The sequence below is a fragment of the Arvicanthis niloticus genome, chromosome 21 (genome assembly GCF_011762505.2).
Source record: "Arvicanthis niloticus isolate mArvNil1 chromosome 21, mArvNil1.pat.X, whole genome shotgun sequence".
In the NCBI taxonomy this organism is placed as follows: domain Eukaryota; kingdom Metazoa; phylum Chordata; class Mammalia; order Rodentia; family Muridae; genus Arvicanthis; species Arvicanthis niloticus.
The window spans coordinates 22,869,440-22,889,425 of NC_047678.1; the positions used below are offsets into that span (position 1 = coordinate 22,869,440).

Below are 19,986 nucleotides of genomic sequence, written 5' to 3' on the forward strand. Positions count from 1 at the left end.
TGCAATCTATTCACTGACAAGTGTCTCCACATTAAGGCGTTATAGAACTGTCTTTTCAAAACTTTCACTCTACCAATCTTGATTCCTATGCTTGACTTGAAAGCGTGAAGCCATCTGCAATTCCCCTACATTAGGGGTTCCTGCCACGATTCCGCACCTCTCATACTAACATTACCAGGGAACCCTGCGGGCTTCCCGCTGAGTGGAAAACGCTAAGGCCTGGCCCTACACGGGCGGCAGCAGCCCGGTCCCTTCCCGGGAGCCAAGCAACCCGCAGCCCGCCCTCCCGTAGGCACCTGGCCGGACAGCCCAGAGCCCCATAGGGAGGAGGCGGCGGGACCCAGGGACCCGACGACCGGGCAGCGGCAGGCGGGCATTGGACGGCCCCGCGGTAGGCGGGCCGAAACGAGCTGCGGCCGCGGGCCATGCGGCCTGGAGGCTAGCGGCACCACGGTGGCCAGGGCCGCGACCGCACCACAACAGGCCGCAGCTCGCCCGTCTTTGAGGCACGCAGTCGGTTACGGAGCGCGCCCCCGGCAGAGCGCGCCCCCCGGCAGAGCGCGCCCCCGGGCCTCCCCGCCGTTCCTCGGGCCAGGGACGCGCGCACGTAACAACAAATCGACGTTCGTCCCGCCCCCTACAGCAGCGAATAGACTCACCCACATACGGGGTATGAGAGCGCCGCGAGTCACGTGACCCGGAGGAAGGGCGGGGCCGGGAGGAAGCCGACGCGCGCACTGTGGGTAAGGGTTTTTCGCGCCCGCGGCCCGGGTTTCCGAGGGTGGCCAAACGTTCGCTCTCGACTTGGGTGTCCACCGCTTCCAGAGGCGCAGGCCGGTACTCTCAACCGACCTTCAGAGCCACTTCTTTACTGCACGCTGTGCAGAGTGGAACGGAGCCCCCATAGCGACGCTCGACCTCCCCCTGGCACTTCCGCGTGTAGTATCTCCGCCCCTCGAACCGGAAGCTGCGGCAGCGGGTGCCTCTGCGTGTAGTGACCCAGGATGGTGGCCTGCGAGGGCCAATTTTAGTATAGGCGCCGTGTTTGTAGCTTAGAAATACGTTTGGAAAGCTGTGATTGTAAAAAACGCATTAAACGTGCGTTTGTCTCATAAGGTGTACGCATCTAATATCTAGAAAGAATTGTCTGGACCATATGACAAGCTGTCCTTCTGTTGTCACGTATTGTGCCCAGAAGTCTAGGGTACTGACTGGTGAAGGAAAGGACTCTTGGAACTGCACTCAGCCTGGGGTCTAAAGGAGACAATCTGAGAGCTGAGAGTTTTATATTATCTGGTATCTGGAGGGTGCGGCATAGAAAAATAAGAGTACCGTTTGTAAAAAAAAAAAAAAAATGAAAGAAACCTTGAGAAGCTATGCTCTGTTAAGGGTTTGGGGCATTGCCTGTGCTTGCTTTTCTGTTCATGTAAAGGGGGAGCACCCAAGAGCCTGACCCAGGAAATAGATGTAGACCCTAAAGACCTGTCATTCGTGTTATGTTTGGAAGGACAGCCAAGCATAGCTGATGAAGTACAGGGGGTGGGTGAAAATCGTACCAGTTTGTAGCATGTAAAAGAGGGTCATGTTACAAAATATTGAGGCCAGCATGTGGAAAGACTGGGTATCCTTGCATTGCCACCGGACAGTTGTCCCCTGCCAGTCAGTCTCGAAGCTGACCTCTCTTGTTTCATAGATCATTTAAGGCAAGCAGCAAAGCATTCAAGGACAGAAAGCCTGCTTAAAAGCTGGAGGGAAGTCAGAACACTTTAGAACAAGGTGTAACCCGTATAGGCCTGGGAAAATCAGCACAGGAAAGTGTGAAATGTAGCCCAAGGCACGGCTACAAAAACAAAAGGCTGACAGGAAAGGGGGGGAGGGGGAGTCTTGTCAAGGCCTAGAGGGGTGGCTACAGGAGGCACTTCAGATAGCTTTGCATTATCCACTAGCTAGGGTCTGGTTAAGTCTGAGGAAAACTGCCAAGCCATCACCTGGTTTTCACATGGCAGAAAGAGCTGACCACTTTTAGCTTCAGTGTGTGGGTGTTTGTGTGAGCACACACAAAAGGTGTAGTGGTGGTTTCTGCCTACAGGTGGAGTTGTGGATGAGTGTAGAGGTCAGAGGTCAACATCAGTGTCTTCCTTTATTAATTTGAATCTTAAACTAAACCTGGAGCATTCTGATTTAACTAGACTGCCTGGCCTGGTAGCCTCCCAGAGAACACATGTGTGTGACATGGTGCCAGGCTTGTTATGTGGGTGCCAGCAATCTGAATTCAGGTCTTTTTGCTTGCACAGTAAGCACTTCACTCTACTGAACCTCCCCCTGGGCCCCATCTTGTTCAATTTTTTAAAGTAAAAGCCCCTTCCTTCCTGCAGACTAGGTAGATAGTGCTAGCTTGCCTTTATCCTGTTTGAGACGAGCACATAGCCGTATGGCAAAGTTTGTTTCTTGCCTGAGTCTCCCTTCTCTCAGAAACAGAACAGTCTCTGAGAGAGCTATTGGTGCTTCTCCTTACAAGACCTTTGCTTGGGCTGCCACTTTGTGTTTGTGATAAGGAACAAACTTGGAAGCCAGAAACCCAAAAGTGCTGCTTAATAACTAGGCTAGTACAGGTTAGCCTATCTCTAGAACTCATCTTCTTGGAAGAAATGACATGTACCCTAAGTCGAGTTTCAGTGGAATTACACCTCCTTGTACACTGGAAATTGTTATTACACCAGGAAACTTTTTTTTCCAAGTCATATTGTGTTTAACTTTGTTAGGAATAAACCGCCTGGCATCAGACTCCCAAATCTAAGCCACTTTCATTCTCACCTCCTCGAAGTCTGCTTCCCTCCCTGAACTCCTGCAGGGCTCCCCTCCGCTGGGGCTGCAGGTCAGTGGGCAGTGTGCCTAACTAGTACACACAAAGCCCTGGATCTATTCCCAGTATCTCACAGAGCAGAGAAGGTGCCACGAGCCTGTAATCCCATTGGAGGAGGCAGGGGGACTAGGAGCTTTAGGCTGCTTTTGGCTACAGAGAGTTTGAGACTCTCCAAAAAAACAAACAAAAAGGAGGAAGCCCAGAGGGACAAAGAACCTGGAGCTGCCAAGTTGACCTTGGATTTACTACTGTTGAGTTCTGGATGCTGTTGAAGAAAGGAAGTGGTTTCCTGGGTAAACCCAACTGCCCACATTGTTCCTGCCCTAAGGATTAGCAGCTGGCCTATGGTTGGCCACTTTACACATCCCAGCTCGGTGTCACCCAGAATGTTCCCTTAGCTCCTGGGCCTTAAAAATGCCAGTGTTTGAGCCAAGACAGGTGGAGACCTGTGCCAAATAATGGGGGAGGGCTTAAGGAGCAGGAGATGACACTCGGACCAAGTCAGTCTGAGTCAAGTCAGAGACTCATCAAAGACATCACAGAGAAGGGTGATTGTGTGAGATTGTAAAGATAAGCTACATTTACATGCGGTGCCTTCCAGGACCTTATTCAGAAGACATGGGTTGCTCTCTAGTTGCACTGGCAGCCTGGTCTGTTGACTAGACTGTCTATCCCATATACATTATCAAGCATCTGTCAGCTGAGGTGAGGAGAGAACTGTGGCCTTTATGTTGTCATCTGACACATACAAGATGGGCCTTTCCTGGGGTGATGTTAAACACAGCGACAAAACCAGATTCAAGCTAAAAGTATGGGCGATCCTGGTACTGGATTCTACTGTACCTTCATTGTGTTGGAAGGGAAAAAAAATGACCTCTTTGGCTTACAGACCTGACAAGATCGAAGCCGCAGGAGAATGGACAGTGAGGTACAGAGAGATGGAAGGATCTTGGACCTGATTGATGACGCTTGGCGGGAAGACAAACTGCCATACGAGGATGTTGCGATTCCGCTGGTAAGTTGTGATTCGGGCTCAGGACAGTGGGTCAGAGACAAAATGTGGTGAGACTTAGTGGAGGTTGGTGGGAAGTAAAATGCTAGGGCCCAGAAATCCGAGCCGTGGCTTCCTCTAAATCTAGAAGTCTCTGAAAAGTGGCTAGTTCATCTTTTCATGGCTCAGAAAGCTGGCTGGTGTAAGCAGCTTCATTAGAGGTCATACCAGGGCTGGAGCCCAGATTTTTGGAGCCACAAAAGCCAAGAGGTAGGCCAAAGCCAGAGGGAAGCCAAGCGTGAGTTTCATGCATTACACCCAGGAGCAAGGAGCATGCTGGCTTGTCAGCCTTTGTTTTGTTTGTTTGTTTGTTTGTTTGTTTGTTTGTTTTAAGATTTGTTTTTATTTGTGTGTGTGTATGTGTGTGTGTATGAGAATGTCTGCCACCCATGTGCAGGTAGGGAGAGGGACAGAAGAAGGCATCAAATTCCATGAAGCTGGACTTAACAGGTTAGAGGTCACCCCACATAGGTGCTGGGAACAAAGCTTGGATCCTCTGGAAGAGCAGTCGGTGATCTTACCACTGAGCCATCCCTTCAGCCCTTAAGATTTATTTCCATTTGTGTATGTGTGAGTGTCTAGGGTACAGTGGAGGAGCATGTAAGTACAGGTACCCCCAGAGAACAGAAGTGGGTGTCAGATCCCTTGGAGCTGGAGTTAAAGGCAGTTGTGAACTACCCACACTGTGAATGCTGAAAACCAAACAGTGTCTTCTGCAAAAGCAGTAGACCCCTTAACCACTGAGCCATCTCTCGGCCCCTCTGCTGGCACTTCTGAAACACTGGCATGCACGCAGGCTAGCTGCTTAGAGGCTACCTTGCCTTTCTTCTTTGGCCTTTAGACATACAAGCTCTTAGTAAACCTTTTCTTTGCCGATCTCTGAGAAACTCCCTTAAAAGGCGATTGTTGAACCTTCTGTAATAAGTAACCCCCTACTTTTGCTTATGTAGATTTTTAAAAACTCTTATTGATATTACCAAGGCCTAACAAAGGACGAGGAAAACAGAGTCTGGGGACTTTCTCTGTACAGTGTGACACGTGCTCTGGAAGAGCAGCTAAGACAGCGTGACTTCCAGGAGCACTGCCTGCCACTGCTGTTTTACAAAGAAAATACTCTGCTACCTACACCCTCTTTCAAGAGTAAGAGGTAGGAATGTGTTCGGTGGATATTCAAGTCTCAGCTTAGTTCAAGTTCAGGATAATAAAATAAAAGGAATTATAGCTACTATTTATTACCAGTTTTAAGCCAGAGGCTGCAATTAAGGCTTGCATTATCTCTAATCCTTAAGACAGCCATACAGGGGAGGTAATGGTGTCTCTGTTTGGCAGAAAAAGAGTAGGATCAGAGAGGTGCATTTACCTCAAGTCTAGTGACTAGTAAGTCGGATTTCATGCCTCAGTCTGCAAAGCTCAAAGTCTGTAAGCTTTCATCTGTCCACCCAGCCCGCCCACCAGCCCGCCAGCCAACAATCACTTCTCCAGAGTCTACTGTGTGCCCTAAGGTTATATGAGCATAAGATAAAGTTCCTGTTTGGAGCCAGGGATCAGGAGAGGCAGGCCACTAACTAATTACACTACCAAGCAGGAGGAAAGAATAACCAGTGGAGAATGGCTGGAGGCCTGGCATGCACTAGAAATGCAGGGAAGATGTAATCCCTGAGAAAGAACCAGAACTGTAATGGTGCTAGTCAGGGCACTGCAGCAGAGAAGAGAGGGTAACAGGCCCGGGGTTTTGAAACACGTTAGGAGATGGTGAAGCAGTGGGCAGCAATTACCTTTGTAGTTAGGAGGCAGAACGTTGGGCATAGATGTGAGAAGGTGTTTGTGCCTCCTTCTCTGGGGATCTAGGGATGAAAGGTCTATGGGGTGAAGCTGCCATGCTCACGTTTGTCTTTCAGAATGTGGGGTTTGTAGCATTGACAGAGACAGCCTGAGAGAAGAAAGGGCCAGGGGACATCACTGCAGTGCAGTGATCTAGGCAAGGAAGAAAGCCAGAACAGCGCCAAGAAAAGTGTGGTGACTTGCTGAACTCTGTACAAGATTTAAGGAGGACTTGTGTGGGATGAATGAAGAGAGAAGTCTCTCTGCTGACTTCCTGGTGGCATGGTAGCCTGGTCCTATGGCCCATCCAGACAGTTTTGTGATTCTAAAGGAATGTGGCTATCGGTTAACTTTTGCTGCATAACCAAATTGTCCTGAAACTTAATGGCTTACAGTAACAACTGTTTGGTCATGGGTTCATAACTCAGTGGGGAGTTCTGGTCCGTACAAGTTCAGCCGACTAATCCTGGGCTTGCTGGTGCTGCACTGTCAGCCATCAGTCTAGCGGGAGCTGAGTGGTCCAGGAGGTCACACGCCTGGCAGTTAACAGGGTGTCTCCAGGAAGTAGGATGGCTAGGACTTAGCACCCAGGTTCTGGTTGAACCTCAGCCTCAGGTTCATCAGCAACAGGGAAGTGCAGAGCCTTAGGGCTCAGGCCTGGAACTTCCCCACAGCTGCATTCTGCTGAGAAGAGCAAGTCTGTGGCCAATCCAAATGCACAGTCAGGGATTAAACTCTGAGCTTGGCAGGAGCAGCTGCAGACAACTGCAGCTGTTGGTGAAGTTGCCCCCATGGATGTTGTGCTTATGGTACTTTGTGTTAGGTGGGTATGTTTTGTCTAGTTTTACATGGTAGTATTCATCGCAAGAATTAATAGTTGCCAAGCAAAGCATACATTATTTTAGGAAGCCTAGCACGCCCTTTGAGAGCATGAAATTAAGTAGTTCTGAATCAAAGGCCTGTTAATTTTTTGTGACCTGTAGGTCAGAGTTCTAAATGGATTAGAGAATGACAATTCTCTGGATCTGTTTACAGAATATTGAATCTCATTTTACATTTCTAAAAACAGATGCATGTGACACAAACACATTTGCATTTTTCTTGTATGTGTGTACCTGTGTGCCATGACACACATGTGGAACTCGGCCTTGTCAGCAAGTGCTTTTACCCACGGAATCATTTTACTGGACCTGATTCAAATACATTTGCACATATTGTAACTAAATATCATGTCCTATATGTTGAACATAGTTTTAAAAAGAAAAATACCTCCATATAGTATAAATATAAGTGGGAAATCCTAACTTTGAATATTAAGTAGCAGTTTGCTAACACAAAGTGTAAGTTCAGGGAATTGCACAGAAATACATGGTATCAGTGAACTCTGTAGCCAAGCATGGGTCTAGTGTGGCCCCATGGCTTATCTCTGTAAGAAAATGGTTCTTGGAGTATGCGCTGGTCTTTACTGTGTTTTCCCACTAGGGGGAGCTCTCATCTGCTACATCGTTAGTGTCCCTTATCCAGCCCATATTGTTACTAAAGTGTTTTGGGTGCAGCATTTTTCTCTTGATGCCAGTTTCTGTATTTGAAAACATATCAGCAAATCAGGTTGTCTCTTAAAGCATTTTCAAGAGGCTCAGCATTGGCTCTTGTCAGTGTTCTCAGCCACTAACTTAGCAGTGTGTGCCCTGGAGTACTGAGCACCCTGCACGGTGTGCACAGGATCTAAATGGCCTCTTTCTCTCTTTCCTCCAAGGCAGAGACATGAAAAAAAGCTTATTTTTTCCCCATTTTCCAGAGTGTAAACAAAGGCCCCAAGAGTACCTCACCACCCAAATAAGCCAGCACATGAATGGCTGTCTGAGGGCTCCAGACTCCCCCCTTAGTCCTCCTGCCCCACTGCCTTTTGTAAGAAAACCAGAGTCACAGGACACAGCATTGCATGCTGAAAGGGGAAGCAAGCCACACTGAACAGAACCTCTGGTAGTTTCTATACATCTGTTTGTTTTGACTCTTTCTTTAGAACATGCATATCAGCTATGCTGGCTGTTCTTAGACCCTCACAGGCTTTAACTCTTAATGCCCTTGTATTTTCAGAAATAACTGCAAGACCAGGTCCACACCTATAATCCCAGATCCTAGGAGGCAAAGGAAGATAGGAGAGACCTTGGGGTCAGGAGCTGAGACTATGGCTCAGTGATAGAATGCCCATGTAGCTCGCACAGGGCCCTGAGCTCAGTACCCAGCAGTGCAGAAACACAGTCCAAGATGACAGTGAGTTTGGAGCCAGCCTAGGCTACTTGAGACCCATCTCAAAAGTATATAGAAAGGATACTTCCTGATGGTTGTTATGGCCATGCTTTTCTTCCAGAGTGAGCTTCCTGAGCCTGAGCAAGACAACGGTGGCACCACAGAGTCTGTGAAAGAACAGGAGATGAAGTGGACAGACCTGGCCTTACAGGGCCTCCACGAGAACGTCCCACCCGCTGGAAACTGATGCTGGGCTCCTTCCCATGGATGGAGTTTTCAAAAATATGTGGATAAAAATGTTTCCTGTCTCCAAATTCAGATCATTACTAATAAATCAACACTCAAAAACATATGCCTGCTTGTTTGTTTGTTTGTTTTACCAACAAAGCCCAGCATGAAATTATTCTGAATGAGAAACTGAGACTTCTGAAGAATGCAGACTGCTCAGTGTGCCTCTTGAAGCCTACAGTCAGTCATTCATGCACTTGTGTTTGAACACGGTCAACCAAACATTGGCCTTTGGCTCCAGTTTTGCTTCTGTCAGAGTTTAATACTTCCCAACTACTTACATATGTCCTTTGGCACAGGTAATTGAAAATACAAGCCGGAAAGACAGAAGAAACCAGACATGAAGAGAACCAGACTTGTAGTCCCATTCCTGAGAAGTGTTCTGAGTGAAGTTAGCCTGTAGGTGCACGTGCCCCAAGCAGATACCCCACTCACTGATAACTACCATTCTTAAGATTCCCAGGCTATTTTTAGACATTGCATAAATGGACAGATTACAAAGTTATCTCTGAAGAATTAGGAGATGGCTTAGTCAGGACCTAACTTTGATCCCAACTCCAGTTTAAAAAAAAAAAAAAAATGGGCTTCGTGGCATGGTAGCGTGTGCTTGTAATCCCAGTTAAGTGTTAGTTACCTCTGCTCTCTGTCTATGGCCATTGCCTTTGTACCATTGTTCGAGAAGAGGTTCTCTGCTCGAACGGAATACTCCTTTTATTCTGAATAATGATGGCATCTCATATCTCAGAGCCCCTTCAAATATAAAACACAGTGGAACCAGTAGTCCGAGCTATATTTATACAAAAATTTGTCCAGGGTGGAGAGATGGCACAAGTAGTTAAAAGTATTTCCTGCTCTTGCAGAAGACTCGGGTTCTGTTCCTGGCACCTACATACTAGCTCATACCTGTCTGTGACTCCAGTTCCAGGTGGTTCCTTATCCTCTTCTGGCCTCTGAGGGGACTGTACACATGAGATGCATATGCATGAATAGGCAAGACACAAAAATAAATCTTTTTTTTTTTTAGAAGGAACCCATGGAATCAAGCCTTGGGGATGGATGTACTGCTATGAAATGTCAGTTATTGGCTCTCCCTTCCAGCCGTCTCCTGGAGACAGTATAAACACAGCACTCAGAGGACATGAGCTGGGTATCTTTGGCAGCCAGTATACAGAGACACAGTGGCTAGAGAACGGGTGGAAAGAACAGAGAAAGGGATAGATCTCAATAGATTTCACTCGCTTTAAAGACAGTGTGACATTTCTTGTACCTGCCTTGACTTTCTGAACCAACACCTGACCAATGAGGGGTGAATGTTGACCACAGAGCAAGAGATGACACAAAGCCTCGACTGGTGTTACCAACAAGGGATCTGGGTGGGCTAGAGGCTTCTCCACATTACCTGAGTCATTGAAAGGTTTAATCAGAGCTGGGGACTGCCTGATCTTTTTGGTTTTGATTTTTTTTTTGTTTGTTTGTTTGTTTCATTTTGTTTTGTTTCAAGACAAAGTTTCTTTGTATGAATCCTGGCTGTCCTGGAATTAGCTCTGCAGACCAGGCTGGCCTGGAACTCACAGAGATCGTCTGCCTCTGCCTCCCAAGTGCTGGGATTAAAGGCGTGCGCCACCACTCTCAGCTTTCGTTTGTTGTTGTTTGTTTGTTTGTTTGTTTAATGCAAGTCACCCCAGCAGATGGATTTCAGTTAAGTCAGGAAGTGCAAAGATAAATTAAACGAGCTTTACTCTGAAAAAGATGATGGTGCCTTGGACTGTGGAGGTAAAGGTGGAAGTAGAGGAGTTAGGGATAGCTCTTTCAGGTAGACTTGTCCAGGCTTGCCCACTGAACAGTATTCCCTTGCAGTGAGAACCCTGGATTGTGGCTGTTTGGTTCTAAAGAAATTCACATGCAGTGTGGGCCTTGTCTTATAACCCAGAGCTGAATTCTCTTAGCCAGACACAATCTCTGTCCCTGAGAAACAGCCTGAGGCCAGGAGCTGCCCATCATCTGAAGCCCGCCTTAGACCCACCCCTTCATGGTATCGCAACAATGGCAGCTGGGATGGTGGGAACACTTCCATGGTTCAAGCCCTGCCTTTTCTTTTTAGCTGGATGTCACTGACCTTTGAACAAGAGACCACAGCTTAAAATTTAATGTTAGCTTGTTGCCGGTTAAAAGACTTATAAAAGTCACTCAAATAGTAAGCACCTTCCAACCTAGACTGTCTCATCTCAAATCCTATGTCCTTACCAAAAGCCACATCTGTGCCCTAGAAAATTCCATCAGAATTCTCAAACTTTTCATGTTTGTCTTATTTCTAGAACAGAGACAGAACTGAAAGAATTATTATTAGGGGACCTTGGATATATGAAATATTAAATATTCCTATTTAATTATTTTTATATATATATATATATATATATATTTTTTTTTTTTTTCCTCAGTCATTTTCAGAGTCAGTGCCCCTTTGTACCCAGCAGGGGCCGCTCAACTCCTTTTAAAAAATTCGTGTCTGGTTCCTAAAGCCAAAGTCCTTCGGAGAACCCAGAGGAAGCAGCAAGTCCTGAGGTGCTGGCTCAGGGCAGCTGAGACTCAGATGATGGACATTCCTAGCCTGCCTCTGCCCCTGAGCCAACCAGCGCTGGCTCCATGAGTGTGCACTCTCGGAAGCATACATTTAGATTGATTAACCCTTCTTATCTTGAATCTTTGAATCGCTTGTAAAAAGGGCCCATGTTTTCATCTTGCAATATATTCCAAACATTATGTAGCTAGCTAATCCACGGCAGCCATCAGTCAGGGTTCCGTGTCGGCTAGAAAAATAACTCAAATGTCACTACATTGGAAGGGCAAGCATTTAAGTTCCTGAATCTGCAGACTTCAAAGCACAAGAAAAGCGGGGGGGGGGGGGGGGGGGGGGGGGGGGGGGGCAGAGAAGCAGAGCGAGCATCTTTGCTGTCACGTGGGACTTCGGGTCCTCTTGAGATCTCCCAAGGCAGTAGCTGGTTGAACTCAGAAAAGCTTGCCTCAGTGACGGTGGTGTGAGGGGCAGCTACAGAGATTCCGTAAGCTGAGCAAGACAGGTGCGTGGACAGCTAAGAGCACTTGAGGCAAGGGAAGGGAACCATGAGACTCTGGGGCATGTCCTTACTGAAGTTTGCACTGACTCCTAGCCAATGACTACGTAACCTTCTCTATCCCTGTCTCAGAGTAGACCCTTTGACCCAAATAATGTATGAAAAGCACAGTGACAGCTGGGGACCGTGTTCAGCTCCTCGGTCCATTACTGGTACTCGGTAGTATAAAGACTTTTTGCCTATTTTTCTGTGGGTTGTTTACTCGATTCGTTAAACATATGCAAAAAACTATTTTTGTAGCTCAAATTTGGCCGAATCATAGCAGTTTCCTTTGTTTTCAGCTAATACTGTTCCGAGAGTTGATTGGACATATGCAGAAAAAATACCCACGCACACCTACTCATTAGCTCGATTTGCTGGGGGGCAGGTAAAGGGGACCAAGGGTGGAGAGCTCAAAAATACCAAATGACTGGAGAGGAAATGAGAGATGGTGATGTAAAAGCCCATCTCTGTTATCCACGTCTTCCCTGGTGACTCAGACCCCCCTTTATGGAGATGCCACCGGTGAGCCGAAGGCAAAAAAGACTTTCCTCCGCCCATCCTCTGATCTTGCCTTTGCTCTTCTGGCAGTCCTGCCCCCAGCTTCCACACCACCTGCCTTCTAAATGCTACACTCACTAAGTGGCAGCCATGCTGGCTCTGACGGACTTCCTGCCAAATCGCCAGTGAGCTTGCCCTAACACCTGCCCTTGACTGAGATCCCTCATGGTCTGATCTGTCTTCTTTCAAGGCTCTTGCCTTCCCAGCCTCTCTCCTTCCAGGCTCTATTCTCACAGCTGTGGTAATTTTAGGAGATGTACCTACCTCTACACCCACCCTGCTCTCACCCAGGCTGCCTCGGGGCTCCTGGGAGTCTTAGGAATTCAGGCAGCAAGGCATCTGAGCCCTGGGCTGGGTTCAGGGCACTCATGGCAGAAGTGGAGAGGGCCGGTCCCTATTTCCCCATGGACTTTTCACCCTGTATCTTTCTCTCAATCAGCCATCTCCGCATGATCTGTTTCCCCCCTGTTGCTTGCTTCTTTTATTACTTTACTGTAACGATAGCATTTATCTTATCTAGAAGCATTTAACTTTTCTCCCTCTCTGCTTTCATTTTGTAAAGTCTCTGAAATATGTTCCATCTCAAATTCACAGCTCATTTGATTCCCTTAATAGTTGCTTATCTAACATTATGTATGCATACAATGTATGTACAGTAACTAAGTGCGCAGACCTTGAAACAAGACGACCTGAGTTCAAAACCCAAAGCCAAGCAACACTCCAGCTGCACATCCCCTCGAAAGCTATTGCCTTACTAAACCCAGGTCTCCTTGAAGCCAAGGTTGACTGTACTACCTATATCATACGCTTCTCAGGTTAAATGAGGCAGGGCAGTGTTGTTTGGGGGCAGATTGGGACCCATAGCAAACACCTGAAACCTGAGGTATCGATTGTTACCAAGATAAGGCAATAGGCACTTCGAAAGTATCCTATATTAAGCTCGTGACCTTTGGAGATGGCAAGGTTAAGCAGTAATAACTTTGGAAGGCAGAAGACCTGGGTTTGAGCTCTCTCTTAAGGGAACTGTGCTGGGGGTTGAACCCAGGACTTTCCATGATGCTAAGCAAGCACTAAACCACTGAGCTCCAGCCCCAGCCTGACTCTCTGGTTTAAAGGTCTAGTTGACCCCTTGCTGACTCTGGGACCAGGAGTCTGCCACCTTCTCTCAGCCTTCTGGAATCAAAGAGTAAAACTGCATTCAACACGCCGTCGTAGCTTAAAGAATGATAAACATTTAAGTCAAGCATCCAGATTTTATTTCCTGCATACATTTTCTGAAATTCATGTTTTAACAACTCTTGGTGTGTGTGTGCTAAGTTGATAGGTACTTGTGTGGGTATAGCTGACTATGAATTTGCATAAATATGTTTTCTGCAGTCTGGAAGGAAAGACAACAAACCTACTAGCAAGGGTCACGTCCAGGGACAAGATTTGACAGGCTGAAGAAGGAAATTGCACAGCTAGCCTTCTGAAAAAGTAGTAGCTCTTTGGGTAACTTTTTTTTTTCAGATAATTATATAAATACTGCAAAACTTTAAAAAGTATTGTTTATTAAAAAAACAAAAACCAAAAACCTCTTCCTGCTGCTTTTGAAAGAGGATCTGGGACATGGGTCAAAACTCTTATCTGTACTCAGTGAATTCCAAGCAAGCAGCAGATCTACACAAAGCACTCTGGGAAATGCAAGTAGAGATCTGAAGTTGGTGGTGTCCCTGCCTGATAGTACAGTGTGTGAGGTCACATAAGACACTCACATAAAAGAGCACAATATGAAACGTGCCCGGCGCTCAGTTAATGCTCCATAAATATCTACTGGACCAGTGGACTCCTGGAGGCATGGATTCATGGGTGGGCCTGTGGATGAACAGGTATGGACACGGAGACCATGCAAGAGGAGAGACTGAAAGACAAAGGCCCCTGGCAGCTAAAGGCACTTGGGAAAGCTTGTGGAAGAGCTGGCCTCTGAGAGGCTGGCTGTGGACATCTGGACTTTGGAAGGGGTTGAGAAGACACCTTACCGTAATGACATTCTGATTATTTCTGATTCCGTTTCCCCTCCATCTCTCCTCCTTTTCATCTAGGTGTGTTTAGAAGCATGTGAGCACTTTTTTTTGTCCTGATTGGCATAGGGAATAGAGAGGTGTCAGGAGTCCTAACGCATTTAGTGAGGTCTTGGCCACTACTGTTAAGTACGCTGCAACAAAGAACTGTTCTAGCCAACTTCTTTTTACTTCTTTCTCCTCCTCCCCCATCTTCCTCCTCCTCTTCCCCATCCTCCTCCTTTCCCTCCCCTGCCCTCCTCTCCCCTCTCTTCTTCCTTCTTCCCCTCCCCTCCCTTTTCCTTCCTCCTCCCCCTCCCCTTTCTCCTCCTCCTCAACCGCCCCAGATATAGGGTTTAATGTTGTAGCCCTAATTGGAACTCACTGTGTCCACCAGACTGACTTCAAGCTTGTGATCCTTCTCATGCTTCTGACTCTTTTTTTTTTTCTTTACCTATTTTATGTGTAGGTATTTTGTCAGCAAGTACATCTGCACAGCAGAAGAGAACATTGGATCCCATGGGAGTACTGTTACAGATGGTTGTGAGCAACCATGTGGGTGTTGGGAATTCAACTTGGGACCTCTGGAAGAGCAGCCAGTGGTCTTACTCATTGGGCCATCACTCCAGTCCTGCTAGCCAACGTCTAATGGCGACCACATGCAGAAACAGCAGTAGGTGAGGGGAGCATCCTAACACATGTCCAGTGATGTAAAGAAGTTGCTGGTGTGCTGTGGTGTGGTGGTGTGAATATGCTTGGCCCATGGAAAGTGGCACTATTAGGAGGTGTGGCCTTGTTGGAGAAGTGCATCACTGTGAGGGTGGGCTTTAAGATCCCGTACTTGAACTACGTCCAAGGAAGAAGAGAGTCCTCTCCTAACTATCTTCAGATCATGCTTCCCACCATGATAATAAAGGACTGAACCTCTGAAACTGTAAGCCAGCCCCAACTAAATGTTGTCCCTAGAGTTGCTTTGATCGTGGTGTCTCTTCACAGCAATAAAACCCAAACTAAAACATTTGAATATCTGCACCAGTGTTTGGCTTTGGTCAGCCTACTCCTGTGACATGTTCTGTCTCCTACACACATGAGCAGGAGTGTAATATGGCAAAGGCTACTAGTAGGGGATGAGGGTCTCATAGGTAAACACAGGACTGACCAACAGGTTAAACCTTGAATGTTGAGGAAGAAGGGCCCAATCAAGCCTTCTGTAGGAGGGTGATCTATCACACCTATTCTTTGGGAATGTCAAACCCATCTTTTTGGGGATGCCAAACCCACCTTTAGGGGAATGCCAAACCCATCTTTTGGGGGATGTCAAACCCACTTCTTCTTCTTCTTCTTTTTTTTTTTTTTTTTAGAATTATTTACTTATTTTATGTATGTGAGTACACTGTAGCTGTCTTCAGACACACCAGAAGAGGGCATCGGATCCCATTACAGTTGGTTGTGAGCCACCATGTGGTTGCTGGGAATTGAACTCAGGCCCTCTGGAAAAGCAACTAGTCCTTTTAACCGCCGAGCCATCTCTCCAGACCCCAAACCCATCTTTTTAAGGCATCTGGAAGTCATCAAAATTAATTACTGTTAAGCTTTATCAAGAGGGAGAAAGGATTGAGAAGAAGGAAAGAGGTGGCGCAAGTTTTTAAAAACATTCTCCAAATTTAAACTATTGGTTTTTGGGGGGGCAAGGAACAAATTATTCAACAAATTATTCAAGTTAAGCTATCTAGGACAATTAGTTTTCCACTGGTGGGGATGGGAGCAGTGTTCATCTAGGTCCTTGGATCTTCGTCACATTACACTAAATCTTAGGCTGAGAGATGTGATTACACCTCACAATAGAGATAGTTTTAAGAATTAAACATAAATTGTCTATAAAGGCATTCTGAGGACTGGTGAGATGGCTCAGAGGGTACAGGTGCTTGCCATTCAGCCTGATGATGTGAGTTCAATTCCCAGAACCCACTATGGAAGGGTAGAATCAACTCCTGAAAGTTATCCTCGGACCTTAACACTCAAGAGCGTGTGCACCTACATACATCACCACATGGTCATCATCGTCATTTTTTAAAGTAGAAAACATATAAAATGTAGCTGTGTCCTTTAAAAACTCTGAGGTAGAGGTGCCTTCTTAAGCTACAAAACCTAAGAACTAGAAACTAGAAAAAACAGATGACTATAAAATGCCTACATGACAAGGGATATAAAATTAAATAAATAGATGGTTGTTGAATAGCTAATAGCTGAAATAATTCTCCAAGAAACACATAAAAACATCAGCAATTCAAGTAGAAAAACAGAACCCCAGTAGAAAAGTAGGCGAGGGGTATAATTGAGCAATTCATCGGGGGGGAAAAAAGATACAAAATACAAAAGTATGATTATGTCATGGATTGCAGAGTGGCTCAACGGATGCTCGGCATCCCTACTCGCTGGAATGTGGACAGCAAAGGTTTCCAAGTCCAGCCTCCTTCGTGCTGAGCTTTGTACATAGCTTGATACATTCTGATATGTCCGTCAAAAGCTACCAGCTCCACTGTCAAACAAGGTCTCTCCTCTCTCTCTCTCTCTCTCTCTCTCTCTCTCTCTCTCTCTCTCTCTGTGTGTGTGTGTGTGTGTGTGTGTGTGTGTGTGTGTGTGTGTATTACTCTGCATCTATATGCAGTCTTCAGATCCATTGATATACCAAACAGGATATAGGCATCCATTGTATAGCTCAGAGGGCATGGTTGTGGAGACCAGGTATCCCTGAGGCTTCCTGGCTTCCAGACTGTCAGGTCTATGGTTAGGTCCTAGGTTCCCAAGTCCCTAGCTCCCAGCTCATGGCAGGAGGAGAAGCTGCATCCATGGGTCAGACTGTAGCTGAGATTCAGATATGGAATCTCAACTTGGAACCTTCCATTCCACCTGATTTGACATCATTTTAACCAATCGAATTTTTCAATAGTAAATCTCTTTTCCCATATACTACCTGGAGTCGCTTCTATCATCTGAAGCTGAGCTAAGACATGTTACTAATAAAGAAATTCAGATTATCAACAATGCTTCATCAGATGTCAACCCCTTAAAAGATTAGCAGAGAGCCCCACAAAGGCTGTCCTTCCTGGAAGTCGTGTCTTGGAGCAACCATTTTCTAATACAGCTTGATAGTGTGCACCTAGATGTGGCCAGTTCATCTCATCAAGAATTGTACCTGGAGGACGTTGTCAAAGAGAAACAGGACACATGTCCTTCAGGAAACACTTCCCAGGGTTCTCCATTGTGTCACTGTGAGGAATGGAAAAGGGGTAATCAAGGACAAGCTGAAGCCCTCATCAAGAAGGGATCGCCTAAAGAATTATTGTATAAACATTCCTGGGAACTCTTTGCAGGGGGTCAAGGAACAAGACAGAGCTACCTACACGAGTGAGGGAAATGTCCCTGCAAGTAAAAAGTAACTTATCAACGTGCAGAGTGTACCCTCATTCATGATTTGAAAACAGGCATTTTTGTCTGAACATGGCGGTGTTAGCATAACGGTGGAGAAAGGTGAGAGAGGACACAAGGGAAGCTTCCTGGGAGATGGTGTCGATGGCAGTAGAGCCCACGCATGGCTTTTGCTTATATTCTCTCTCGAGTGTAAACTCTCCTGTTTGACTGTTTTATGAGATTATACTCATATGACACATAAGTATACAGTTCAACTCTCTAGGGAGCAAGATTCAAATTTTCCAGTGTCTAAGAAAAAGATATGTGCGGATGTTTCCTAGAGGAAGCCAGGGGGGAAGGGGAGGCAGGACAGAATGAAGCATTTCCTGAATCTAGGCAGAAGGACATGAATGTTCAGCGAGCTAGCCTGACAACTTGAATTCTTTTCATAACGTAGGATAAGCGCACATTAAGTAAAAATCCTTGGACACACACCATTTTCCTGCCTAAGCAGATTTTTCCAGATGTGGAAGCAAACCTTGTGGCTTGCTCAGCTGTAATTATGGCCAAGAGTTATTGGTATTTCTCCTTTCCCTCCCCCACCCCAGCTGCTTAGAGTAAGCATGTCCTCACCCCCGAGGCTGGTGTTGCAGAGGCCACAGTGTACAATGACTAGGTGACTAGGTGCAGTCCCTCTGCAGGCTAGACCCTGCTGGAGAGCAGAGGCCAAGCTGGCTTCCTACTTCCTCTTTCTGACCCTTTTAATTGTATACATGTCTCTCAGGTGTATCTGGACTTTAGCTGGTGACAGTACCTAGAATGCTTGTTAAAAGAAAATATGACTGCTTCTAGCAGCCCCAAGAAGAGCCAGGAGGCACTGTCAGGATGACTTGGAGACCCCTTCATAACCAACCAGAGGACTCTGAAAAGACCCTATTCATTGAATGTTACTTCTTAACCTGGTGTTTATTTTTGAGTTAGCAGTTTGAGAAGAATGGGTGGGGGGAGAATTGCAAAAGGGGGGCATGAGGGGACTGGAATTTTAATGAGAACCATCTGGAGTGGTTTCCAAGAGTGTAATGTTTGGTACAAGAAAGTAATTCCTCAGCTCAAATGAAGAGAAAAGAAATGGAGAAGACGGTTATACTGTGTTTACCCTCAAAATGGTGCCAAACAGGGCTGCTGAGACCCAGCCAGTCACCCTTGTGTGGGGCTGGGGTGGGGGCTTTGGGAGGGGAGCAGCAGCATCTCTTGGCTCTGATGTGGCTGCAGGGAGAAGGAATGCTTTATTTCTGCCAGGGAGACTTTGAGGGATGGGTTGTGGTGGGCCAAACGCCAGTCCCTGGAATCTGGGTAACTATGGAAACGAGCTGAGGAAGACAACAAACACGGATGGAATTTCAGGCTTTACAGCCAGGGGAGGGAGGAACGGGAAAGTTTGGGAAAGTTCCGCTCCTTTCTTTTTCTCCTCTTTTTTCCTTTCTATTCCCTTCTGCTTTCCTTTCCCCCCCTTTTTTTTAACTTAGGGGAAGAAGGGAGGCACAAGAGAGCAGCCCTTTCCTTGCTCCACCGCACCCTATCTGAGGGACCATGAGCAAAATCCTCTACAAGTCTCAACTTTTCACCTTATTCTTTCATTTATTCTTAGCGTGTTGCATCTAATCAGGTATTCTATTGCCACTAAAGCCACTCCTAGAGGGAGTCTCTGTCCACTGTCTAACAGGTGACAGGCCATCATAAGGACTGCCATCCTCCTTGGGGACCTCATTGGTTCATCCTCACCATAGCCCTGTAGACCAGATGGTAGGGTCTCTGCCTCACAGATGGGGTAAAGAAAATTCAAAGCCAAGATCACCCGGAAATCAGAGACCAGCTGCCTAGGCCCAAACCCAGCATGCTGACATTCTGACAATCTTTATTCTGAGAAAAAAAATTAATAATATGGCAGCCAAGGAGAATAAAGCAGCTTATAGTGTCTAAATGGCTGCAGAAGTGGATCATGCCCCGCACCTCAAGGATATGGCTGGGAAAAAATATGTGATAGAAATGGGAAACGTTTAGAGTTACTGAACATTTACGTAACTGAAAGTTAAAGAAAAGACCATAAATTCTGGAATCTTCTTCTCTTGGTCTTAAGAGCAGAATAGTCAAGGTCTATTTAAACGTGATAATAAATAGATCCTTGTCTTCCAGATGGAGAAAACAAGACTCAATCAGAACTTTCAACTCGGACTCCTGATTTCTGATTGAAGATTGTTTTCTAGTATAAGCCACAAGTGAGTCTAGAAACAGTGGAGTCCATGCCTTGGGGTGTGACTGGGCTGGGTGAAGTCAGATGTGTCTCCAGGTCAAAATGGCGAGAGGTAGCTTCTCCACAGAGCAGAGGTCTGAGTCTGGGGTCAAAAGAGGAAACAGGACAGAGTGAACAGGCATTCCTCAAGACTCATCAGTGTGGTTTAAAATCCATTCAAACTCCCCATCAGGGGCTAGGAAGGGCCTCTGTCCAGCTAAGGATTGAACAAAGATCTGCCTAAGTCAGCAAAGTCACAAAACCTTAACCAGTTTCAAGAAACTTTCAGTTTCCCTTCAGGG

At 46.4% G+C, this 19,986-nt stretch overlaps 2 protein-coding genes across 21 annotated transcripts in view; one reads left to right on the forward strand and one right to left on the reverse strand.

The window, feature by feature from the left end:
• Cep63 (centrosomal protein 63) overlaps window positions 1–801 on the reverse strand; it is a 40,451-nt gene extending 39,650 nt beyond the window's left edge. For 16 of the 20 annotated variants that reach the window (XR_004604447.2, XM_034484183.2, XM_076917465.1 and 13 more), the window contains exon 1: window positions 297–487. Coding sequence is in view for 17 of the 20 variants with exons in the window: in XM_034484183.2 (XP_034340074.1) it covers window positions 297–427 (131 nt within the window). In the remaining 3 variants the exon portion in view is untranslated. Of the gene's footprint in view, window positions 1–296; window positions 488–659 lie in introns of those variants that run through there. The other 4 variants (XM_034484187.2, XM_076917470.1, XM_076917469.1 and 1 more) reach the window with 2 other exon arrangements.
• Anapc13 (anaphase promoting complex subunit 13) lies at window positions 600–8,337 on the forward strand. The gene is made up of 3 exons (XM_034484190.2): window positions 600–743; window positions 3,753–3,878; window positions 8,107–8,337. Exons 2-3 carry the CDS (start codon window positions 3,780–3,782, stop codon window positions 8,230–8,232), a joined length of 225 nt encoding a protein of 74 aa, XP_034340081.1. The 5' UTR covers window positions 600–743; window positions 3,753–3,779; the 3' UTR covers window positions 8,233–8,337.
• The last annotated feature ends 11,649 nt before the right edge of the window (window positions 8,338–19,986 follow it).